The 19,333-nt window shown below is 67.2% G+C and overlaps 1 protein-coding gene across 1 annotated transcript; it reads right to left on the reverse strand.

Annotated features, from left to right (window-relative positions):
* Positions 1 to 241: 241 nt before the first annotated feature.
* SEMA3B (semaphorin 3B) lies at positions 242 to 12,530 on the reverse strand. Its single transcript, XM_074152193.1, is given in 19 exon segments — positions 242 to 682; positions 762 to 901; positions 981 to 1,036; positions 1,148 to 1,305; positions 1,410 to 1,451; positions 1,635 to 1,726; positions 1,816 to 2,035; positions 2,146 to 2,290; positions 2,375 to 2,444; positions 2,539 to 2,653; positions 2,748 to 2,893; positions 3,176 to 3,295; positions 3,391 to 3,484; positions 3,562 to 3,681; positions 3,774 to 3,836; positions 3,920 to 4,077; positions 4,945 to 5,075; positions 12,377 to 12,447; positions 12,450 to 12,530. Coding segments are annotated over 19 exon segments (2,463 nt in total).
* Positions 12,531 to 19,333: the final 6,803 nt, after the last annotated feature.

The raw sequence follows: 19,333 nt of genomic DNA on the forward strand, positions 1-19,333 counted from the left end.
TGCCGGCAGCCAGCTGGGTCCCCCCACCGGTGCTGGAGCCGGTTGCAAGGGCGGCCGGCAGTCCCCCGGGGGGGGTGCAGTCAGCCCAGCTGCCCTCCTGGCCCCGGAGCTGCAGCCCCCCGCTGCTGCCCGTGCCCGGCTCCGGTGGTGCCGGCGGGGCGGCCGAGGCCGGCGGGGGGCTTTGCCCCTGCCCGCAGCCCCGCTCCTAGGCAGAGCCCGGTGCCCGGGGCCGGCCCCGGGGTCACCAGGGGGATGCGCTGCGGGGGCCCCGCTCGGCCCGTGGCCCCTCGTGGGTGCGCCGGCGGCGGGCTTTGCGTGGCTCCTCACCCTGCCCGCGGCTGGGGGGTCCGGCGTGGGCACGAGGGGGCGGCAGGGGTCTCCCCCGGCTCCAGAGCCGCTGGCAGACCCTGTCCGTGGGCCCCAGCGGCGGACGCTCCACCAGCTGGAGGAAGTCCCGATACCAGACCTTGCGGCCGGGGGGGCCGGCGGTGAGCTGGGGGTCTCCGGCGGGGGCCATGCCCGCTGCCTGCCGGGCACCGATCACCTCCAGGGAGAGCTGTAGCAGGGGCTGGGTGAAGCCGTGCTCGGTGGCGTGGCAGAGGTAGAGGCCGGCGTCGGCACGCTGCACGCTGCGCAGCAGGACACCCCGCTCCGTCTGCACCACCCGCGCGTCCACCTGCACCTGCGGCACCCACCGGGGACGGGCGGTCAGCTCAGCACGGCACGGTCCCGCCGGCGGCACCTAGCCGGGGAAAGCCTACCTCTCGCTGTGGGTCATCTGGGGTGCGCTGGTAGGTCCAGAGGACCTGGGCTTGCAGGGATTTGGGGATGCACTCCAGGAAGGCGGTGCTGCCCTCCACCCCGTAGAGCTGCTTCTGGGGCACGCTGCCCCGCTGGGGATCTGGGGGGGACATGGCCTGGCCGTCACCCCTCTGCCTCGGCAGGGCTGACCCCCAAATCCCAGCCATGTCCCAGCTCACCTTCGGAGCAGAGCACGTTGGGGTCACCGTTGCGGACGTCCTGCCGGCGGAAGCGCCTGCGGGAAGGTGGTGGAGGAGCAGGGGCTGCGGCAGCGGGGCCCGCGCCCCTCACCCTGGCCTCGGGGCAGGCTGGCCACCCCAGCACTGTGTCTTGGTACTTCACCTACCTTTTGGTGTTGGGCACGTAGCGGGTGCAGGCGGTGCCATCCCAGGCGCAGTACGGGTCCCGGGCCAGGCAGCACTCGGCACAGGCTTTGCCGTAGGCACCGCAGCGGTGCAGGGGCAGCTGGGCCAGCGCCGTGGCTGAGCCGGCATAGAGCTGTTGCTGGGGGGGGTGGGGATGAAGGGGGGCTGAGCACCCCTGCACTATGGCACAGCGCCAGGCAGAGCCACAGTGGGACATGAGGACCCACCTGGGGTCCCCCTTACCCGCTTGGAGGAGAGCTGCAGGCTGGTGACGGGGGAGGCATCCTGTGGGCAGAGCATGGGCAGGAGTCAGGGCGTGTGGGGGGGACCCAGGTGTCCGGGCTGCCAGCTCCCATGTCGCAGCAGCTGGAGTGCCCCGGCACCACCTGCAGCACGGGCAACACAAGGGAGTGCCGGGGGGGGGTGTGGTGTGGATCCGAGTTGGGGACTGCAGAGCTCCCTCCTCACCTGGAAGACCTGCAGCTCCTCCAGCAGCAGCGGCTCCATGCGGTGCCAGCTCTCCTTGGGCACCGAGACCACCTTCAGCACCGTGCCCACATCTGAGGGCAGGGAGGGGTGAGGCCGGGGGTCCCAGCCCTGGCATCGCCCAGCTCTCACCCCCTGCCCCAGCCCTGGCATCATCACATACCTGTACCGATGAAGAGGACATCGTAGTGGCCATCAGCAGCGGTGACACGGTCCACAGCAATGCGGGTGAAGGTGTAGGGCACATTGGCTTGCAGGAAGAGGGGGCGCTGGCCATGGGGCAGCACTGGGTTGTACATCAGCGGGTGATGCCGGGCAAACTGGATCACCTCGTCTGGGAAGTCCTTGGTGGAGCCGAAGGTGCCAAAGGTTTTGCTGGGGCACTGCGGGGAGGCGGTGCTGACTGAGCCAGGGAGGAGGTCTCGCTTCCCACATACCCCGGGTACCGTCACCCCACCAGTGGCACCAGGCGGGACACCCCCACACCACATACCATGCCCGGACGGGGATACGGCACACGTCCCTGGTACGACACCCACTGGTAGTTGGGACCCTCCTTGTGGGCGAAGGGGCCCAGGAAAGCCCGGCGGATGTCGGCCATGGCGTAGACGCAGATGGCCGAGCCCTGGAAAACAGAACTGGTGGGAGAGAGAGGACACAATGTGAGGGGCATGGGGGGCACCACCAGGCACAGGAGAGGGGTGGTAGGGAGGGGGCTTGACCTGGAGGTGGAGAAGACGGCGTAGACCAGGGGGTTGCGCTTGTCCCTTGTCTGCAGCAGGAAAACATCCCCTGCAAGCAGGGAGGGCCTCAGTGCCGTCCCGACATGCCAGGGATGCCCAGGGCCACCCCAGGGGGCTGTCCCCGACATGCCCCCGGCACTCACGGAGCTCATCGAAGTGGGTGTCTGCCCCATCAGGTCCTGGCACAGCACAGATGAGCCGAGCCTTCAGGAAGGTCGTCCACTTGTTCACCAGGCTGCGCTGCCCGCCCACGTCGTTCTGCCGGGAAAGGGAAGGTACCGACGTCAGCAGCGATGGGTGGCACCCATGGGCACCCCCGGCCCCCAGCCCACCTGCCCACGGATGCTCTCACCCGGCAGATCTGGCCGATGCGGGCAAAGCTGGTCTTGCCCAGCCCCTGCTGCCGCTCCACCGCCGTCTCGCGGAAGAAGAAGTAGATCTTGTCATCATCAGGGTCCTCGCTCTCCGGCACCCAAAAAACAGCCACGAACTTGGGCTCTGGGGGGAGAAGGGTGCCGCCTCCAATGCTCCTGCTAGCTCTGCTCCCCAGGGACCCTGGGGCACCTGCTGGGGTCCCAGGAGGGTGCAGACCACCCCCTGCCCGGCTGCGGGGCACAGGCAGGGTGAGGGTGGGACCCCACTGGGCACTGGGAGCCTGCAGGGGGCACAGAGACCCCCCAAATCACCCCCCGCAGGCAGTGGAGGATGGGATATGGCAGAGCCTGGAGGACTAGTTGCCCCGATGCCTCCAGGGAGCAGCGATGCCGTGCTGGCACTGACCGTTGAGCCAGCGGGAGTCGTGCTGCTCGGTACGGATGGAGGGACGCCGGCCCAGGCTACGGAAGATGGTAAAGTCCCGTCCCATCAGATCGGTGGCCACCCCAGAGTAGAGCTCCTCACCTGGCAGGCACCAAGGGAAGTGTTATGGGGGATCTCCCGTTACCCCCCCTCCCTGCCATGGCTGCCCCCCAGCGCTGGGCTCAGCTGTCCCTTACCCACAAGGACGGAGGCGGCTGTGTGCCGGGGGTCATAGGGGCTCTTCCCCTTGCCATCCTCGGTGTGCCAGGGGTCCAGCTTGAAGAGGGGCTCCTGGAGGGGGGTAAGGATGGGAGGCAGGGGTGTGGCAGTAGCGGGGGCCTGCGGAGGTGCTGGGTGGGGGGGCTCACCTCTGCATGCTGGCCGGCCTCCACGAACGCGCAGACGGGGTGGAAGGCGCCGGTGCCGCAGGCGTACAGGTGGGTCCGGTTGTAGGGGTGCAAGATCTTCACAAAGTTCATGCACTCGGCCTGGGGATGGAGGCCACGGGGAGATGGTAATGGGGCAGCCCTCTGGCACCCCCCCGGCACACCCCGGCATGCTCCGGTCCCCTAGCACTCACGGTGATGTCCTTGCCAGCCCAGTTGCACTCCTCCCTCCACTCCACCGGCGCCGGCCAGTAGATCTGTGGGGGGAGAGAGGGATGCTCACAGTCCTGGGGTGCGTCTGGGGCCACCCAGCTGGTGTGTCCCCATCCCCACCCATTACCTTCCTGTCCCGCTGGCTGATGTCATCCAGGGCCAGGGAGAGGAGGTGGTTCTGGGCGCCGGCGAAGAGGCGGCCGCGCTCCTCGTCCAGCAGCAGGGCCTCATAGCAGCAGGAGCGCTCCAGCGTGAAGAGGCGCAGACCGTGGCGAGCCCGCAGCTCTGCCGGGACCCGCCGGCACTGCTCAGCCCGGCCCCACCGCGGCACCCACTGCTGCCCGGCACGCTCCCCCCCCGGACACACACCCCGGGGGGTCCTGGGTCTGGCCATGCCCCCCTGCCCCCCCCCCCCCCCCCCCCCCCCACCTCCCACCCCCTCCCCCAAACCTGTCCCACTGGCTTGACCAGGTTCAGGGACCCTGTGCCAGCACTGCACCCATCCCCAGGCCAGCCTGACTCCCATCCCCGCCCCCCCCCAGCATCCATCCCTGCACTACCCACCCCGGCGGCAGGCGGCGGGGGGGGGGAGAAGGGGCCATTCCCTGCCCCGCGGAGCTAATCCCACCACGGCGGGAACAAACAGCCCTTTGTCCGGCTGGGAGGAGAGTGCTCGCCGGGACCCGCCGCCGGACAAAGCCCCCCGCGCTGTGCCGGAGCCCACGGGGTAGCCAGCTGGGACACGGCACCGGCTCCCTGGATGGCACGGTGTCCCTGCCAGACATGGGACAGCCAGGACTGGGGAGTGCCCTGCGGTGCACTGCAGGGGGACAGGCACCTGAGCCAGCACACGCTGGGGGCCGAGGGCAAAGGCCCAAGTGCAGGCATGGCCCCAAGGGCAGGCAGGTGGCCCTGGGGGCACTGGCATCAGGTGAGGAACCTGGCAGCCCGTGCCAAAGCCCGGCAGCCCGTGAGGAGGGCAGTACTGGTGCCGGTGAGGCGGCTGTACCAGGGTTTCGCACCCCTCCCGCCATGTTGCCCCCCGCCTCCGGATGCTCCCGTCCCCCGGGCATGATGCTGGGTGCTGACACGGCACCGGTGCACCCACACCCGACCCCGTGTCTCCCTACCCTGCCCATGTCCCACACTCACCGGGGAAGGCCAGCTTGAGGCGGGGGGTGGCAGCAGGAGGGGGGCGGCTGGTGGCGGCAGGGCCACGCAGCAGGAGCAGGAGCAGGAGCAGCGTGCGGCTCATGGCCCGGGTCTGGCTGGTGGCCCCGCGGCTGGGGCAGAGAAGCGAGACCTCAGCTCGGATTACAGCCCCCTCCCCACAGTCCCAGACCACAATCCCTCCCCGGCCCTGCCGATGGGATCCGGAGAGCCCCAAGCATCGGCGGAGGGCAACCCGGCACAGCACGAGTGGACCCCCCCACACACTGGGCATGACCCAGTGATTGTGGGGGGACACGGGCCAGGTGCATCCCTCCTCAGTTTTTAAGCCTCCATTAATCTGATCCTGAACCAAACGGGCTCCGGGAGCAGCCCTCCCGCTCCTGCCCCTGGGGAAACTGAGGCAGCCCGGCTGAGCAGCACCCATCCTTCCCCACGCCTGCCCGAGCCCTGCTGGCAGGAGGGTGCTGGGCTCTGCCCCCTTCTGCCTGCAAGCACAGAGCTGTCCTGCAGGGAGGGGGCAAGTACCGGGGTGGTGCCAGCTGGACAGGATACCCCAGGCAGGCAGCAGACTCCCGAGCACTGGGCAAGCTGGGGAGTCATGGGGTCCCGTGCCTCAGTTACCCCACTGCTACAGCCACCACTGTTGGCACCCGGCCCTTCTTGTAATACCTCATGAATGGAGCTGCGTTTGGGGAGCTCTGGCCGAGCAGGTGCCCACATCCCCTAAGGAGCCCACACTGGCATGCCCACCGCCCTCATGGGTGCCCACCACAGGGTAGGGGGAGAGCTCCTCCGTCTCCAGCACTGGCACGCTCTCCCCCAGGGAGTGGGAGGCGATGGTTATCGTGAGCATCGTGCCAACACGCAGCTCCTCGCCTCGCCCGCTGGCCATGCCGCGGCAGCCCCGGGCAGCTGCAGGCAGCACGAACGTGCCAGCCGGCACCTCCCTGCGCCGCGTGCGAAGCACAAGCCCAGCCACGCCGGCCATTGGCCCCCGGCGCAGCCAGCGGCTTTCAGCCGTGCCACAGCCACCAGGGCCTCATCGAGACACCGGTGATGACCGAAGCCCCACCATGGCACCGGGCTCGACACAAGTTCTGCAACCCCACTCAGGCATGGCATGAGCCAGGCTGCGGTGGGTGCTGGCCAGGGGGACACGCATGCGTGGCAGTGCCCGGCACACATCTGGGCACGCCTGCCTGCTGCTCGGCATGGCTGGCTGGGGCTTGCCCTGGGCTCCTGCGGGCAGGGGCAGCCCCGTTCTGGGCTGGCAGAGCGGAGAGCGGGTCCTGGGCAGGCCACGGGCAGTGGGCACTGGCCCCGGCCGGGCACAGTGCCCCAGGGCTGGGCTGCCCGATGGCCTGGCGTGAGGGCGGCAGGCGCTAATGGCATTTCCAGAGGTGCTGGGATGAGGCGGGGGACCCGCCGGTCTCTGCCAGCCCCACCGGCTGCCGGCCAGCGAGGGCTGTGGCAGGGGCACCGGGGGTCCTGCCGCCTGCCCGGCACCTGCCAGCCCCCATCGAGGGGCCAGGGCAGACCCCAGGCACGGACCCCCCACACCGGCTGTCCCGCCCCGATGCTGACACGGGGGGCAGGTTAAGGCGGGGGGGAGGGGGGGACGGCGGGCAGTAGCGGCATCACCGGAGACCCCCGGTGCCAGCATTGGCAGATCCAGTCCCCGTGACTCCCGGTGCCAACTCCCCCAGCCCCGGCACGGACCCAGCCCCCGAGACCCCCGGTGCCAGCCCGGGCAGACCCAACGCCCCGGTGCCAGCCGGGACACGGACTCGGCCGCCAGCCCCCCCACCCCGGTGCCAGCCCGGGCAAGACCCCCGACGGCAGCGCGGAGACCCCGTCTCGGAACACCTCCCCACTCCCCGTACCGGCCCCGGGAGCCCCCCGGCGCCGGGAGCCGCCGCACCCCGCCGGGTCCCCGGCACCCACCTGGATCCCGGGTCCCGGCTCGGCTCGGCCCGTCCCGGCCCCGCCCTCCGCGTCCGCCGGGAGGGACCGGGGCGGCCCCGGCGGGGAGGGGCGGGGCCCCGGGGGCACGCGCACACGCACACTCGCGTGCAAACACATGCACCCGTGCAAACAGGCGCAGGCACGAGAAGCCGGGATCCCCCCCGCACGCACGTGTGCAAACACGCACGGTGACACACGCGTAAACACACACACATGTGGAAGCACACACGTGTGCAAACACACGTGTAAACACACACACGCACGTGCAAACGGACGTGTGCAAAACCACACACGCGGCAAAACACCCAGGCACCCTCACACACACACAGACGGCCGTGCTGCCACGCCACATGACCCATGGTGACACCCGCCGTGACACCCACCGCCCCCAGGGCAGAGCTGAGGATGCCACACTCATCACACCAGTGGCTCAGCACACCAGTGACAGAGCCACCTTGTCCGCGGGGCAGGGAGCTGCCGGCCTGCCCGGGCATGGGGTACCGGGGGCTGTGCCGGGAGGTGCTGAGGCCACACCAGGGGGCACTGGGGGCCGTGCCAGGGGCTGGGGGGGGGCTGGTCCCGCTCCCCGCTCAGCTGCAGCCCAGATGTCTGGCCTGGGCCCAGCCCGGAGCAAACAAAATTCCTCCGCTGCCTCCCATTTTCCAACCGCCGCTGCCAAGAATAGCAAGTGCTGAGCGGTGCCGGCAGCAGGGCCACGCGCGCATCGCAGGGCAGGGCTCAGGATGGGGGGGACACACACGGGCTGCCCTGGGGGCCACCCCTTGCCTTGTCGTGTCCCCTGCCCCGGCACTCCTGGCTGTCCCTACCTGCAGGTGCGGGAGTCCAGGAAGGCAGGTCCAGCATGAGTGGGGAGGCGGGGGTGCAGGCAGGGAGGCAGCGGGTGCAGGCAGGTGCAGGATGAGTCGGGGGGGGGGGGGGGTGCTGGCAGGCAGCGGGTGCCAGCAGGCAGCGGGTGCAGGCAGGTGCAGGTGCAGGTAGAGAGCTGGCGCAGGCAGGCAGCAGGTTCAGCAGGCAGCTGTGCAGGCAGGCGCAGGCAGGCCAGCAGCAGGCAGGAGGAGCCGTGCCAGACAGGGTGCCCGGGCGATGCCCTTCCGTCTCCCTGCCGGTAACCCTCCTGCTGATGGCCTGGGTGGCACCCTCTGCCCTCCCCGCTGTGCCATGGTGCCAGCACCAGCCCAGCATCATGGGTGACAAGGGGGATGGGGACAGCAAGGGGACGGGGAACTGCTGGCACTGGCACAGCAGGAGCTACTTTGCCATAAGACTTTGCCCTGGAGCCGCGGCGAGACTTTGGGCTGGGTGGCCCCTGCAGGGTTGGGCACAGTGTCCCTGTCCCCAGCTGGAACGGCAAGCTGGGACGGTGGGGACAGGGACATTGTGCCCAACCCTGCACAGTGGACACCTTTCCTTGCTGTGCTAGCACCGTGCCTCAGTTTCCCTCCGCCCAGCTGGGACCTTTCCACCCAGTGCCTCTCCCAGCACACGTGGCGAGGTGGCTGAGTGATGTCACTGTCACCCCAGCCCCGGAGCCCTGCGGAGACCTCACTGGCAGCAGCTCCGCCTGGAGAAACCATCAGGCGTCAGAAGGGCCGGGCTTCCATTCCGGAAAAAACGGCGCGGGAGGGATGCGCCACGTCGCCCGCCGGCCACCCCTTCCCACCCTGCCGGGTGTTCCTGGCAAGCGCTGAAGCCGCTGGGTGCTGGCAGGGTGACGGTCCCCAGCTGGAATGGGCATCACCACCAACATCCCGCCCGCATCCCCGTGCTTGCTGCCAGCCCCGTGGAGGGCGGCATGGCCAGGTGCCAGTGGCCTGGCCCCCTGCCAGCACGGGGGTGTCACCGCCGGCAGCGCGAGCAGGTGCCGGCACCTTCGCTCTTTGATCCCTTTCCCTGCCGCTGGCAGATCCGCACCCGGGGATTGCTGCCTGGGCCAAATCTCCCCCGGCAGTTCCGGCTCTGGCGAGCATCGGTAGCTCTGCCGGCAGCGCCTGAGCCCCCAGTGGTGTTTGTGGTAGGAAACGGCTCCTCTCCGCCTCCGCAGGGCTCCCGGGGGCAGCACGGCGGCAGGCAGTGGCCAACGGCTCCCCACACCTCCTGTGCCAGTGGGTGAGCCAATCCGGCATGGGATGTATCCATGCCATCGGATGGGTCCACCAGGACCAGTGGCTGCTGGAGAGCCCGCACTGAGGGGCATGGGATGGGACGGGCATCCGCTAGCCACTGGGATGGGGATAAATCCTGCAGCCCAAGCGTGAGTGGTACCTTGCCAGGAGAGCCCTGGTGGTGCCATGGGGACCTGTGGGGTGACCCAGAGCAAGTGAGGCAGCTTCAGGGTGGCCCCCCCATCTCCCTGAAGGCTGGGGAGCAGCTGTCCGCCCCTGTGGAGCCATCATGGCTGGGGCCGGACAAAACCCGGGGGACAGGGTGAGCTGCGTCATGCCAGCTGGTGCTGTAGGTGTCCCTGTGCCACCTGGACTTGGCCAAGAGATGTGCTTATGCAGCAGGGTGGCCTCTGCCAGCACTCCTGGTGACACTGCTGGCTTGCTGGGGGAATAGGAAGGAGTAGAGGGAGGAGAAGCATCCTCACCCCAGCCTGCACCCATGGCCTGGGTATGGGGATACCTGCCTCAAGCTGGTACCCCCTGGGCCTGGCCACCCCAAAAAGCCTTGAGGTGACATCAAAGACATGGCTTTAGGCATTCTTTGGGAATCTCCCCAGCATGGGGTCCCTTGCTAGCTGCCTGCACAGCTCCTCCATCCCTAGCCAGGCTGGCTCCCTGCCCCAAGCCCCACTTCCCACTGCAGCTCGTGGCTTTTCCAGGGGGACCGAAGTGAGCCATGCCATGCCACGAACACAGTGGGGATCTCTCTCGTTGCTGCTTTGATGGGCATGCCTGGCAGGTAAGGGTTGCGTGTCCTCGTGGTACATGGTGTTGGGCCACGGGTTGGCATGAGGTGGCTGCTCCGTCCCTGGTGCAAGGGGAGAACGTGTCAGACGGAGGCTGTGGGGTGCCAAGTGTGCCAGTGCGAGGGCCTAGGCAGGTGGCAAGCAAATGCACCCCAGCCACCTGCATCCTCAGCGTGCCATGGTGTCAATGTCCCCAGGGGGTCACCAGCTTAGGGCTCACACCCTGTCTATGGATACACCCCCCCAACCCTATATCCATCCCCCCATCACAACATGCTGGTGTGAGACCCCCGCAGCAGGGACCCGCGTGGCCCTGGCACATTCCTGCCGGGATTAGGTACCGGCTCCCGGCAGCACCATGCCGGTGTAGCCCAGCTAATCCCTTTTTAATTGTCCCCACCCTGTGACGGGCTGAGCTGTGCCACCCAGGGGATGTGGGGTGCTGGGTGCACCCCGGCGCCTGAGCACGTCTGGGGTGCCACCATTGGGTGTCCCTGCTGTGGGGACAGAGCCATGGGGTGCATGGTGACCCTTTGGGGCAGTGTTGAGGAAGGAGGCATCCATCCTCCCGGTGCAGCGCAATGGCTTTTTGGGAAAGGGAGGGATCTGGGGCTTCTAGGATCCCACCCTGTTGGCTCCAGGGCAGGCAGAGGGTCCACATCCTGTGCACTGAAAACCACTGAGCTTGAAGCTCCTCAGAACCACCCCAGTGGGGCAGGAGCCTCAGCAGAGCCACAGCACATGGGACATGGCACGCAGGCTCTCTGCCACTGGCCTGTCCCTGTCCCCGTCCCAGCAGGGGAGATGTTGGCTGAGCCTCCCTCCCTGCTGCCCTGCCCCAGCCCCTCTGGCCCTGCTCTGTGCCACACCAACCAGTGGCATCCAGCTCCTCTGGGCTTTAAAAATAGGATGGTGTCCCTGTCACGAGGTCAGTAATTTTAGCTGGGGTGTGTCTCACCCGGAAGCACATGGGACCATTCATCTGCTCCTGCTGGCCTGGTGGCATCCATGCCCAGGGCTGGTGTCAGCCCCTTGCTGCCCTTTGCTTGTCCCTGCCCTGGGGCAGCACCCGGTGGTACAGCTGGCCATGGCCACCTTGGGCACGGGCAATGCCAGGCAGGATGGCCAGGACAGGGGAGCAGGGACAGGGGTGAGCGGGTGCACCCTGCGCCTGCCCACTCCACATCCAGGGCATCTTGTCCCCAAAGCCAGTGGCACGGGGGAGTGCAGCATCCTGCTGCCGTGTCACCCAGCATCACCCAGCCTGGCCGTAGTGTAGGGGGATGTCCCAGACCTGGCCTGCCCACCCTCCTCCTCTCACCCTGGCCCCCCAACACAACAGCCACTTCACATCACCTCCCACGGTGCTCCCGCAGAGCCGCGGCGGCTGGGAAGGCTTGGGGGGGGCCACCACCGAGCATAATGCGGCTATTGACGGGCAAGTCGGCGGCCCCGGCGCGGCACAATAGGGCCTTGTCTGCCGGCCCAGCTCCCGCTCCTGCCCAGCCCGGTGCCCGCCGTTGGGCTCCCCTCTTCCCTGGACGTCTCAGAGCTCGACCAGGTGCCAGCCAGGGCAAGCCCTGCCCAGGGCCAAGCACGGTGGAGGAGCCAGGGGTGGGAGGGCACTGGGTGAACCCCCCTTTCCCATAAACGAGTGCCCTGGGGAAGGAGCATCGCTTGGGAAGCCCCCCAATGCTGCTGTGCTGGCCCTGGCTGCCCCAGCTGGGACAGGACTCAGGGGTGCCCACTCTGCCATGGGGTAATGGGGACAAGGAGGCATCGCGTGCCCGGCATCGCCCCTGCTTCCCTTTCAGGCCCGTGCCCAAGCCTGCCGGCAGCCAGCACCCACCAAGGGGACACGGGGACCTGCCACCCCCGCCAGGGAGCTCCACTACCTTGGCTCCCTTACCCCATGGCCTCCCTCGGTGGGTCAGCCCGGTGTCCCGCGGCCGCCATCTCACCTGCTAACGGCGTGTGGGCTCTGCTGGATCTCGCCTGCCTCCTTGCCTGGCGGGTGAGCCCGGGCTGCGGCTGCCGCCTGCTCTTTAAACCCCAAATCCCCAGTGTCGGGCGCCAGTCCCGCCGGCGGCGGGGGCGGAGGGAGGGGACGCAAAGCCCCGGTCCCTGCTCCCGGGGCCGGCATCAACAAAAGGCGACTGTGTCCCGTGTCCTTCCCGTGCACCCAGCGACCCGGCCAGCCACCCGAGGACAGCCCCTTGGCACCCCGGGGCTCCTCGGGGTGCCACCACCCCCTCCGCCTGTGCTGGGAAGGCAGGAGAGGTGCAGGCGAGCTCCGATCGCAGCCGCAGAGCAGAGCATCCCGATGTCCCCAAGGAGCCATCCCTCCTTCCTTGGTCCTGTCCCTGCCTGGAGGGATGCCAGGGTGAAGGTGCTTGTTGCTGCTGTCCCCCAGCCTCATCTGCTGCTGCAAAGCCCAGCCCAGTGGGGCTGGAGGAGGAGGAAGGGGACATTGCTGCCACCGCAGTGCCCGCAGTCGGGGGACTCACCCCGTGGGACCCCCAGAGCCCTGCCCTGCCAGGGCTGCGGGGCCGGCTGGCTGCCTGCGAAGCATTCGTGTGGTCCGAAGGCCAGGAGCAGCCTGTGATGCCTCATTAACGCAGGGTAAATGTGTAACGAGCTCTCAGCCAGGCTGGGGCAGTTAGAGCTGCATGGCTTCTCTCGCCCACCTGGCATGCCAGGAGCTGGGGATGTGGTGGATTTATCCCGGTGGGAGCTGCGCAGCCAGGACAAGAGGGAGAAGACAGGTCTGTCTTGTGGCCGGGGTGACTTCAGCTGGAAGAAGCGGAGCGGGCGGTGTGCCGGGCTGGGACGGGAACAAGCCCGTCCCCCAAGGAGGGTGGCTGACCCGCCACCCACGCCTGCCCCTGCCTCGACAGGGAGGCTCGGGCTCAGCCCAGCCGCTGCTGGCAGGGTGAGGGAGCTGGGCTCTGCTCTGTGGTGCCTGCTGGCACGGGAGGCAATGGGCACCAATTTAATAAAAAAACAACACGTGAAATTCCATCTGAAGGCAAGAATTTTTATTATTTTTCCTGCTATAACCATGGCCAGGCGCTAGCATGGCTGCCCCGGAGGCTGTGGAGCATCCAGCCATGGAGGTAGGCAAACTCAGCTAGGCCAGTGCCACATTGGTGCCATGGCAGAGCCAGGCTCTTGCCCGTGGGGCTCCAGGCCAGGCTGTCCTGGAGCTGATGGAGGTGAGGACGCACAGCATGCCGTGCTGTGCAATGCTATGCAATGCCACTGTGCAATGCTGAGCTCCGTGGGGGTCTTTTGGGCAGCCGGTGGGTATCCCCCACCAGGGAGCTGCCAGGCGGCACGACCACCCCATCCCGCAGGAGAGGCTGAGAGGGGCTGGGGCTGGGGTGCGAGTCGGGAGAGAGGGTTTCTGGAGAGACATGGGCTTGGGGGGGACATGGGCCAGGAGTCACACAAGCGTGATGGGGCGGTGGATCCTGAGGGAGTCCAGCAGCGCCAGGTGCAGGCAAGGTGCAGGCAGGCACGGCAGGGCACAGGCAGGGAGCAGGCAAGGTGCAGGCAGGGCGCAGGCAGGGCACAGGCAGGGCGCAGGGAAGGTCCCGGCAGTGCCGCCGGCTGCCGCCAGAGGGCGATCGGGGCCCGCGCGGCCGGGGCGGGGCGGGGCTGAGCTGGGGTGGGCGGGGCCTGAAGAGGATGGGCGGGGCCCACAGAGCCGGGGCGGGGCTTGAGCCTGGCGTGTTGCCGCCGTAGCCCGACATGGAGGGTGCTGGCCATGGCGGGGTGGGAGCTGGCCATGGCGTGGGGCGGGCTGGCCGTGGCGGGGTGGGGGCTGGCCATGGCGTGGGGCAGCCCAGGACTGCTGTGGGGCTGGTGCGGGCACTCCAGTGGCAGGGCCCCTGCTGCCAGCCGTAACCGAGGTGGTGGGGCACGGCCACCACTGGCCACAGCGCAGGCAGCCAGGTCATGCTTCCCCTCTGGTAGCCGGTCCGGGGTGGGTGCGGGGCGCAGGCAGGCTCCCACTGCCCACACGATCACGGGATGGCAGCATCCCTGCGTGGGCGGTGTGCAGGGGTCACCAGCGCCATGCCGTGGGCTTCAGCCGGTGGGAACCGGGAGCGGCCGGCTGGTCACAGCCACGGCACCGCGCTAACCTTGCCGGCAGCAGGGCGGGCAGTGCTGGAGCAGCCATCTGTGCCCTGCCACCCATGCCCCCTCCTCCCCGAGGACAAGCCAGAGCTGAAGTGCCAGGAGGGCAGCTGGAAGCCTGTGTCCCTGTCCCCACCTCAGCCACGGTGTCACCATGAGCACCGCTGCTGGTGGCAGTGTCCCCCATGCCCATCCTGGCCATCTCAGCCATGCTTCCTATGGCCACCCGAGCCCAGTGTTGGTGATGGAGGGGACCTGCTGCCTGAAGGCCGGGTGGGAGTCCTGCGGGGTGCGGCAGAGCAGGCGGGGGGAGCTTTGGGTGTGCTGGGTGTAAATGGAAAAGGAATCAGCCTCTGGTGTCCCTCTGGCTTCCGGCAGGAGCAGGATGCCCTTCTGACAGGGGAGCTTTGGGAAGGGGGCCAGGGGAGGGAATTTCCATGAAGCACCATACCCTGCCGATGGGGAAGGGTTTCAGGGAATTGGGCTGGGGGGGTGGAACGTTTGGGGTGGCTGGGCAGGGCCAGGGCACGTGCCCCTGGCACATGCTGCCTGCAGCCAACCGGCTGGTCCCAGCTGGCCCACAGCCCCCGAGGACTGGCCCAGCCCCATGGCAAACAGCGCTGAACTGGACAAGCCGACCCCTGGACTGGGCAAGGAGGGACTGTCCCATACCCTGGGCCGGCAGTCACGGGGCCACCCCGGCTGTGCCGAGCACTTTCCTTGCTGCACTGGCCACCCCAGCACAGCCTGTCTGCCAGCTTGGTGGGTGCTGCTGCTGAGTCCCACTCCTGGCTCAGCCCCCACAGCCCCTAAGCTTCTTCCCGGCTGTGGGGCAGGGGGGTCGGCACTGTTAACCCCTCCAGCATTGCCAGGCAGGGTGGTGTTGGCAGCTCTGCTCAGCGGCGGGGGTCCCGGGGATGGGGATGCTGGGGGGTGCCGGGTGCCTGGCTGCATGCCGGTGGTGGTGGGGGCCGGCTGGGGCTGTTTTCCTCTCTGTTTGCTCAGCCGTGGGGACGGCCAGCCATGCGGATCAAGGCCGGCGTCCCCTGGGCAGCCAATTGTCGGCCAGCTCGGAGGGGAGGGAGAGGGGCAGCTTCCCCCGGGCTTTCCCAACCGTGGAGGGGGCCACCATGCTGGTGCTGCCCGGCCTGAAATGGTGCCAGGTTCAGCCCACCCAAGCGCAACGCTGGGCAATGCTGGTGGGGACCCACTGCTCCCCGGCTGCCCCCTGGTTGGGACAGCGTCCCCCCACATCCCACCGCTGCAGGAGCTCAAGGACCCCAGCGCTGGGGGACATGGCAGCCTTGGTCCTGAGGACCAGCACATCCTTTTGTGCTTCTCCCAATGAATCCTTTTCCCTGGCGGGCCATGAAAGGGCCTTTATCTCCTCTCCTCCTCGTGGCCGGATCACACCCGGCAGGAGCCTGTGCCGCCGTCTGGCCCCAGGACTGCCAGTCACCCCGGCCAGGGTGGGGACCCAGCACGGCGCTGCCGGTGCCTCTCGCAGCGAGCCCAAGCAGACCACGGCTTCACCGGTGCCGCACGATTCATATCTGCTCCTGGGCCATCTCCGGACTGACCGCCGCCACCTGGGGAGAAGAGGGACACGGCTGTGGCCACGTCTCTGTTTTTGGCCCGGTTATTTATATCTTTTAAACAAGGATGCTACAGTCGTCTGGGCTGAAAGGCGTCCCCGGTCCGCTCCTGCTCCCTGGTCCCCAGCTCCCCAGCCATCTGCCGCCCCACTGCCCAGGCTCCCCCCGGGGCTCCCCCAGCCGGCTCCATGCTCGTGACAGCTTGCTGGGGAGCTGGGGTTTGGACGAGAGACCCCCCTCCCTGGGTGCTGCGGATCCCCCCTGCAACGCTACCCCACATTCCCTTCTGCTGCCCCGTGCTGGGGCCCTGCTCCTCCGCTGCTAACCATTCACTGCCCGCCCTGGCTCTGGACTTGGTGTCTTGGCTGGGGAGTTTGGCCCTGCATCCAGCCCAGGTGGGTTTTGGGATGTAGGGCAACCCAGCCTGGCCATCCTGCACTTTGGCATTGCCTTATGCCTCCGTGGAGGCCCTGGGAGCTGCCTGGGCTCCCTCCCCATCCCTGAGGAGCCTGGTGGCTGCAGTGCAGAATGCCTAGCTCCCTGTGGGATAGAGGACTCCAGGACTCGAGGAGCTGATGGAAGGCAGCTCATGGCCTGGAGAGCCTCTGGCCTCATGCACGTGGGAGTGTTCCCTGCCAGCTGGCAGGTCCCCCGTGTCCCCCTGCAAACAGGGGTCCCCCAGCAGAGTGGGACCCTGGCACCCTCTGGAAGGATAGCTGCCAGAGCATCCCTCAAGCAGCTGGTACCCAGCACCTCTTTTCCTGCTTGAGGGAAAACACTGCCGGCCCCATGCCTGGCTTTCCAGTGGGATGTGGGGAGCAAAGGAGCCCAGCAACTGGGAACACAGGGGAAACAAGCCAAAACCCAGAGCAGCTGCCCTGGAGTAGGGCACTGGGCACAAGGCACCAGACATTTTGGGAGCATCACAGCCACTTGGGCTCATTTGGGTTTAAAGGCATTTCAGTTGCATTTAAAGGCATTAAAGTCCCTGCTTAATTGCCTTAGAGTCATTTAAGCCCTTGCTGCAGGACAGCAAGCCCATGGGAGAAAAGCCCCTGGCCCTGGTGCGGCTGTGGATGCTGCCAATGGGGACAGTGAGGTCAGTGAGGCTGTCCTGCCTGGGTGGCACAGATGAGCAGGCTGCTGCTGGCACCTCCGGAGGTGACAGAGGGGACGGTCCCCCTACACCAAGAGGAACAGTTTGTCCCCATCTCTTATGGCTCAGGGCATCCTCCAGCGCTCAAGCACTTCCAAGTGGACTTGGTGTTTGATGACTGGAAGCTGGAGGAGTCTGTGTGGGATTGGCATCCCTGTGGTGGCTGTGGGAGCTGAGGGTGGCCTGGGACCCCCTTTCAAACCCCGCAGTGCCATGGGGAGAAGTGTTGGGGTTACCCCGGGGCTTGTCCTTGGGTCCTTGGTTCCTTGTGCTGCGCTTGGCAGGGAAGCGATTGAACCCAGAGATAACCCACCCTTCAGGTCTGCTGAGCAGCGCTTTGCTTCTGGCTTCTGTAAAGTTAATTGGTTTCGAGGTTCCAGGAACAAACGAAGGAGAAAAACCCACTCTCCCGATGTGCAGGATCATTGAATGCTCTCTGGCCAGTTATAATTGCAAATCATGTTTTGAAATCGCATTAACCAATTAGTCCTTGTTGTTGTTGTTGTGCCCTGCCACATGACAGTGTGTGCCGCGAGGGAGCCGGCGGTCAAGGGCGAGGGAGGGGGCCATGAGCTGCCCCCCGCCTCCTGCCACCGGACCTGGGCCCAGGCGCCATGCTGCCGGCATCGGGGGGCTTTTCCAGAGGGGATGGCTGGGGGGAGGCAGGGTCCTGCCCTAGGCACAGTCTTGGGCAGGTGTCACCCTGGGGTCCCCCCCATCCTGCACTGCTGGCCACAGGCATCCCCCTCCTCCTGCCACCAGTGTTCCCAGCCCCTTTCATGCCTCACCCACTCCCTGGTGATGGGGTCGGGGGACAGTGGAGGTCTCAGAGCCCCTGCTGGGTGCTGGGGCCATGCCTGCGGGGTGAATGATGCCAGGGACCAGAGGCACCCACCAGTGTGTTCCCGGCAAGGACAAGCACTGGGAGGCTTCTTGCTTGAGAGGCAGCGTGTGGGGGGACACCGCTTTGGGTGCAGGTCTACCTGTTATCTCCACCACATCTTCCTGTCATCTCCCATCTCAGCCCTGGGAACAGCGGGCAGCAGCAGGCAGCAGCAGGCAGCAGGCGCAGAGGCCGGGCGAGGAAACTGAGCGTGACAAGGAGACCATGCCCCAGCCATGCATGGCACCCACTTCTTCATGGCTGCGTCTGGGCCAGCCTCTCGAGGACAAGGGGTTTTATGGGCTCCCTTCAATCTGCTTGATCTCTGAGCATGGCCAAGGAGTGAAAAATAGGGAAGATTTTGGCTGGGGGGCTTGTTGAGGGGGCAAACCACGGAGGGGTGGGCTGTGAATGAGGGCTGCCGGCACGGCACAGCCAGCATGGCGCTCAGCTCCCCACCACTGGTGAGGCAGGATGCTGCCGGCGGGACGCGCCGTGCTGTGCTGTGGCCACGCTCCCCTGAAGGCTCCTCACATCCGGGAATCCGGCGTCAAACTTTCCAGCTGGCCGGAGAAAACCGCAGGGCTGCGGTTTCGCAACTGGCTGGAGCCCGGGCACAGGCCTGACACCCCCAGAGCTGGCGGCAAAACTGCCCCGGGTTGTGCCGGGGAAGCACCGTTAGTCAGGGGGCTCGGGGGGGGCAAGAGGAGGGTCTTAGCCCATCCCTCTCCCTGGCTGCGGCGAGGGGAGCGGTCCCTGTGTCGGCTCCCTGCTGCACGGCCAGCCCGGCTGCGTGGGACTGGAGCCACCGCATGCCAGCTGCGGGGTCTGGGGACCCTCTGGGCCAGGGGCTGGGAGGTTTGGGGACATCTTTGCTCCTTTTCCCTCCTCTCCTTCTCACTGCTTTGTTTTTTTGCAAAGCTTCATCTGGGCACGGTGGGGATGGCGTAGACATCCCCTCTGCCCAGTTGGAAAGGGGGAAATAATGGAGAAGGGTGTCTCTCTCAAGAGGACAAGAGAGGGGACAATAAAAAGAGGGCATGGCTCCATTTGTGCCAAAAGGAGAAGGGGAAGGGCAGCATTTGGAGGCTGGGAAGGAGCAGGCTGCCTGCACCCCAGCCCCCCCGCATGCCCACCCTGCTGGCAAGCACTGCACCCTGTGCCATGGGGCTGCGCTGCCTGTCCCCATCCCTGGCTGTCTGCGCCGTGTTTGCTTACAGGGTGGCAGCTCTCAGCCTCCTTTTACAACCCCAGGCGAGGCGCGTTGCCACCCGTTCCCGGGGACTTCTCTGCACTGGTGCCACGTGGCTGGCACCCGCCTGCGCCGGGGCAGGGGAAGGGTTAAGCGGATGGCTTGATCTCAGCCATGCCCATGGCTCTGGGTGCCTCCGACTCCCCCCTCGCCACCCTGCCAAACCTGGCTGCCTCCAGTCCCCCGGCGTGCCAGCCAGCGCTGGTTCAGCACTTACGCATGCTGCTGTTATTAGAAATTAGTTAATGGATGTCTCTGGCCAAAGGAGAGGGGCAGTAACAGGAGCCGCGGGATTGCTGGGAGCCGAGCTGCCGCTGAATATTTAACATCCCGAAGCGGCCGGGCGAGAGGGTGCTGCTGCTGCCGGTGGGGAGAGGGGAGGTTTTTCCTCCTTTCAGCCCGATGGCAACGCTTGCTGCCGGCCAGCGGAGTCGTTTCCACCCCA

Source organism: Numenius arquata, chromosome 8 (genome assembly GCF_964106895.1).
Source record: "Numenius arquata chromosome 8, bNumArq3.hap1.1, whole genome shotgun sequence".
Classification (NCBI taxonomy): domain Eukaryota; kingdom Metazoa; phylum Chordata; class Aves; order Charadriiformes; family Scolopacidae; genus Numenius; species Numenius arquata.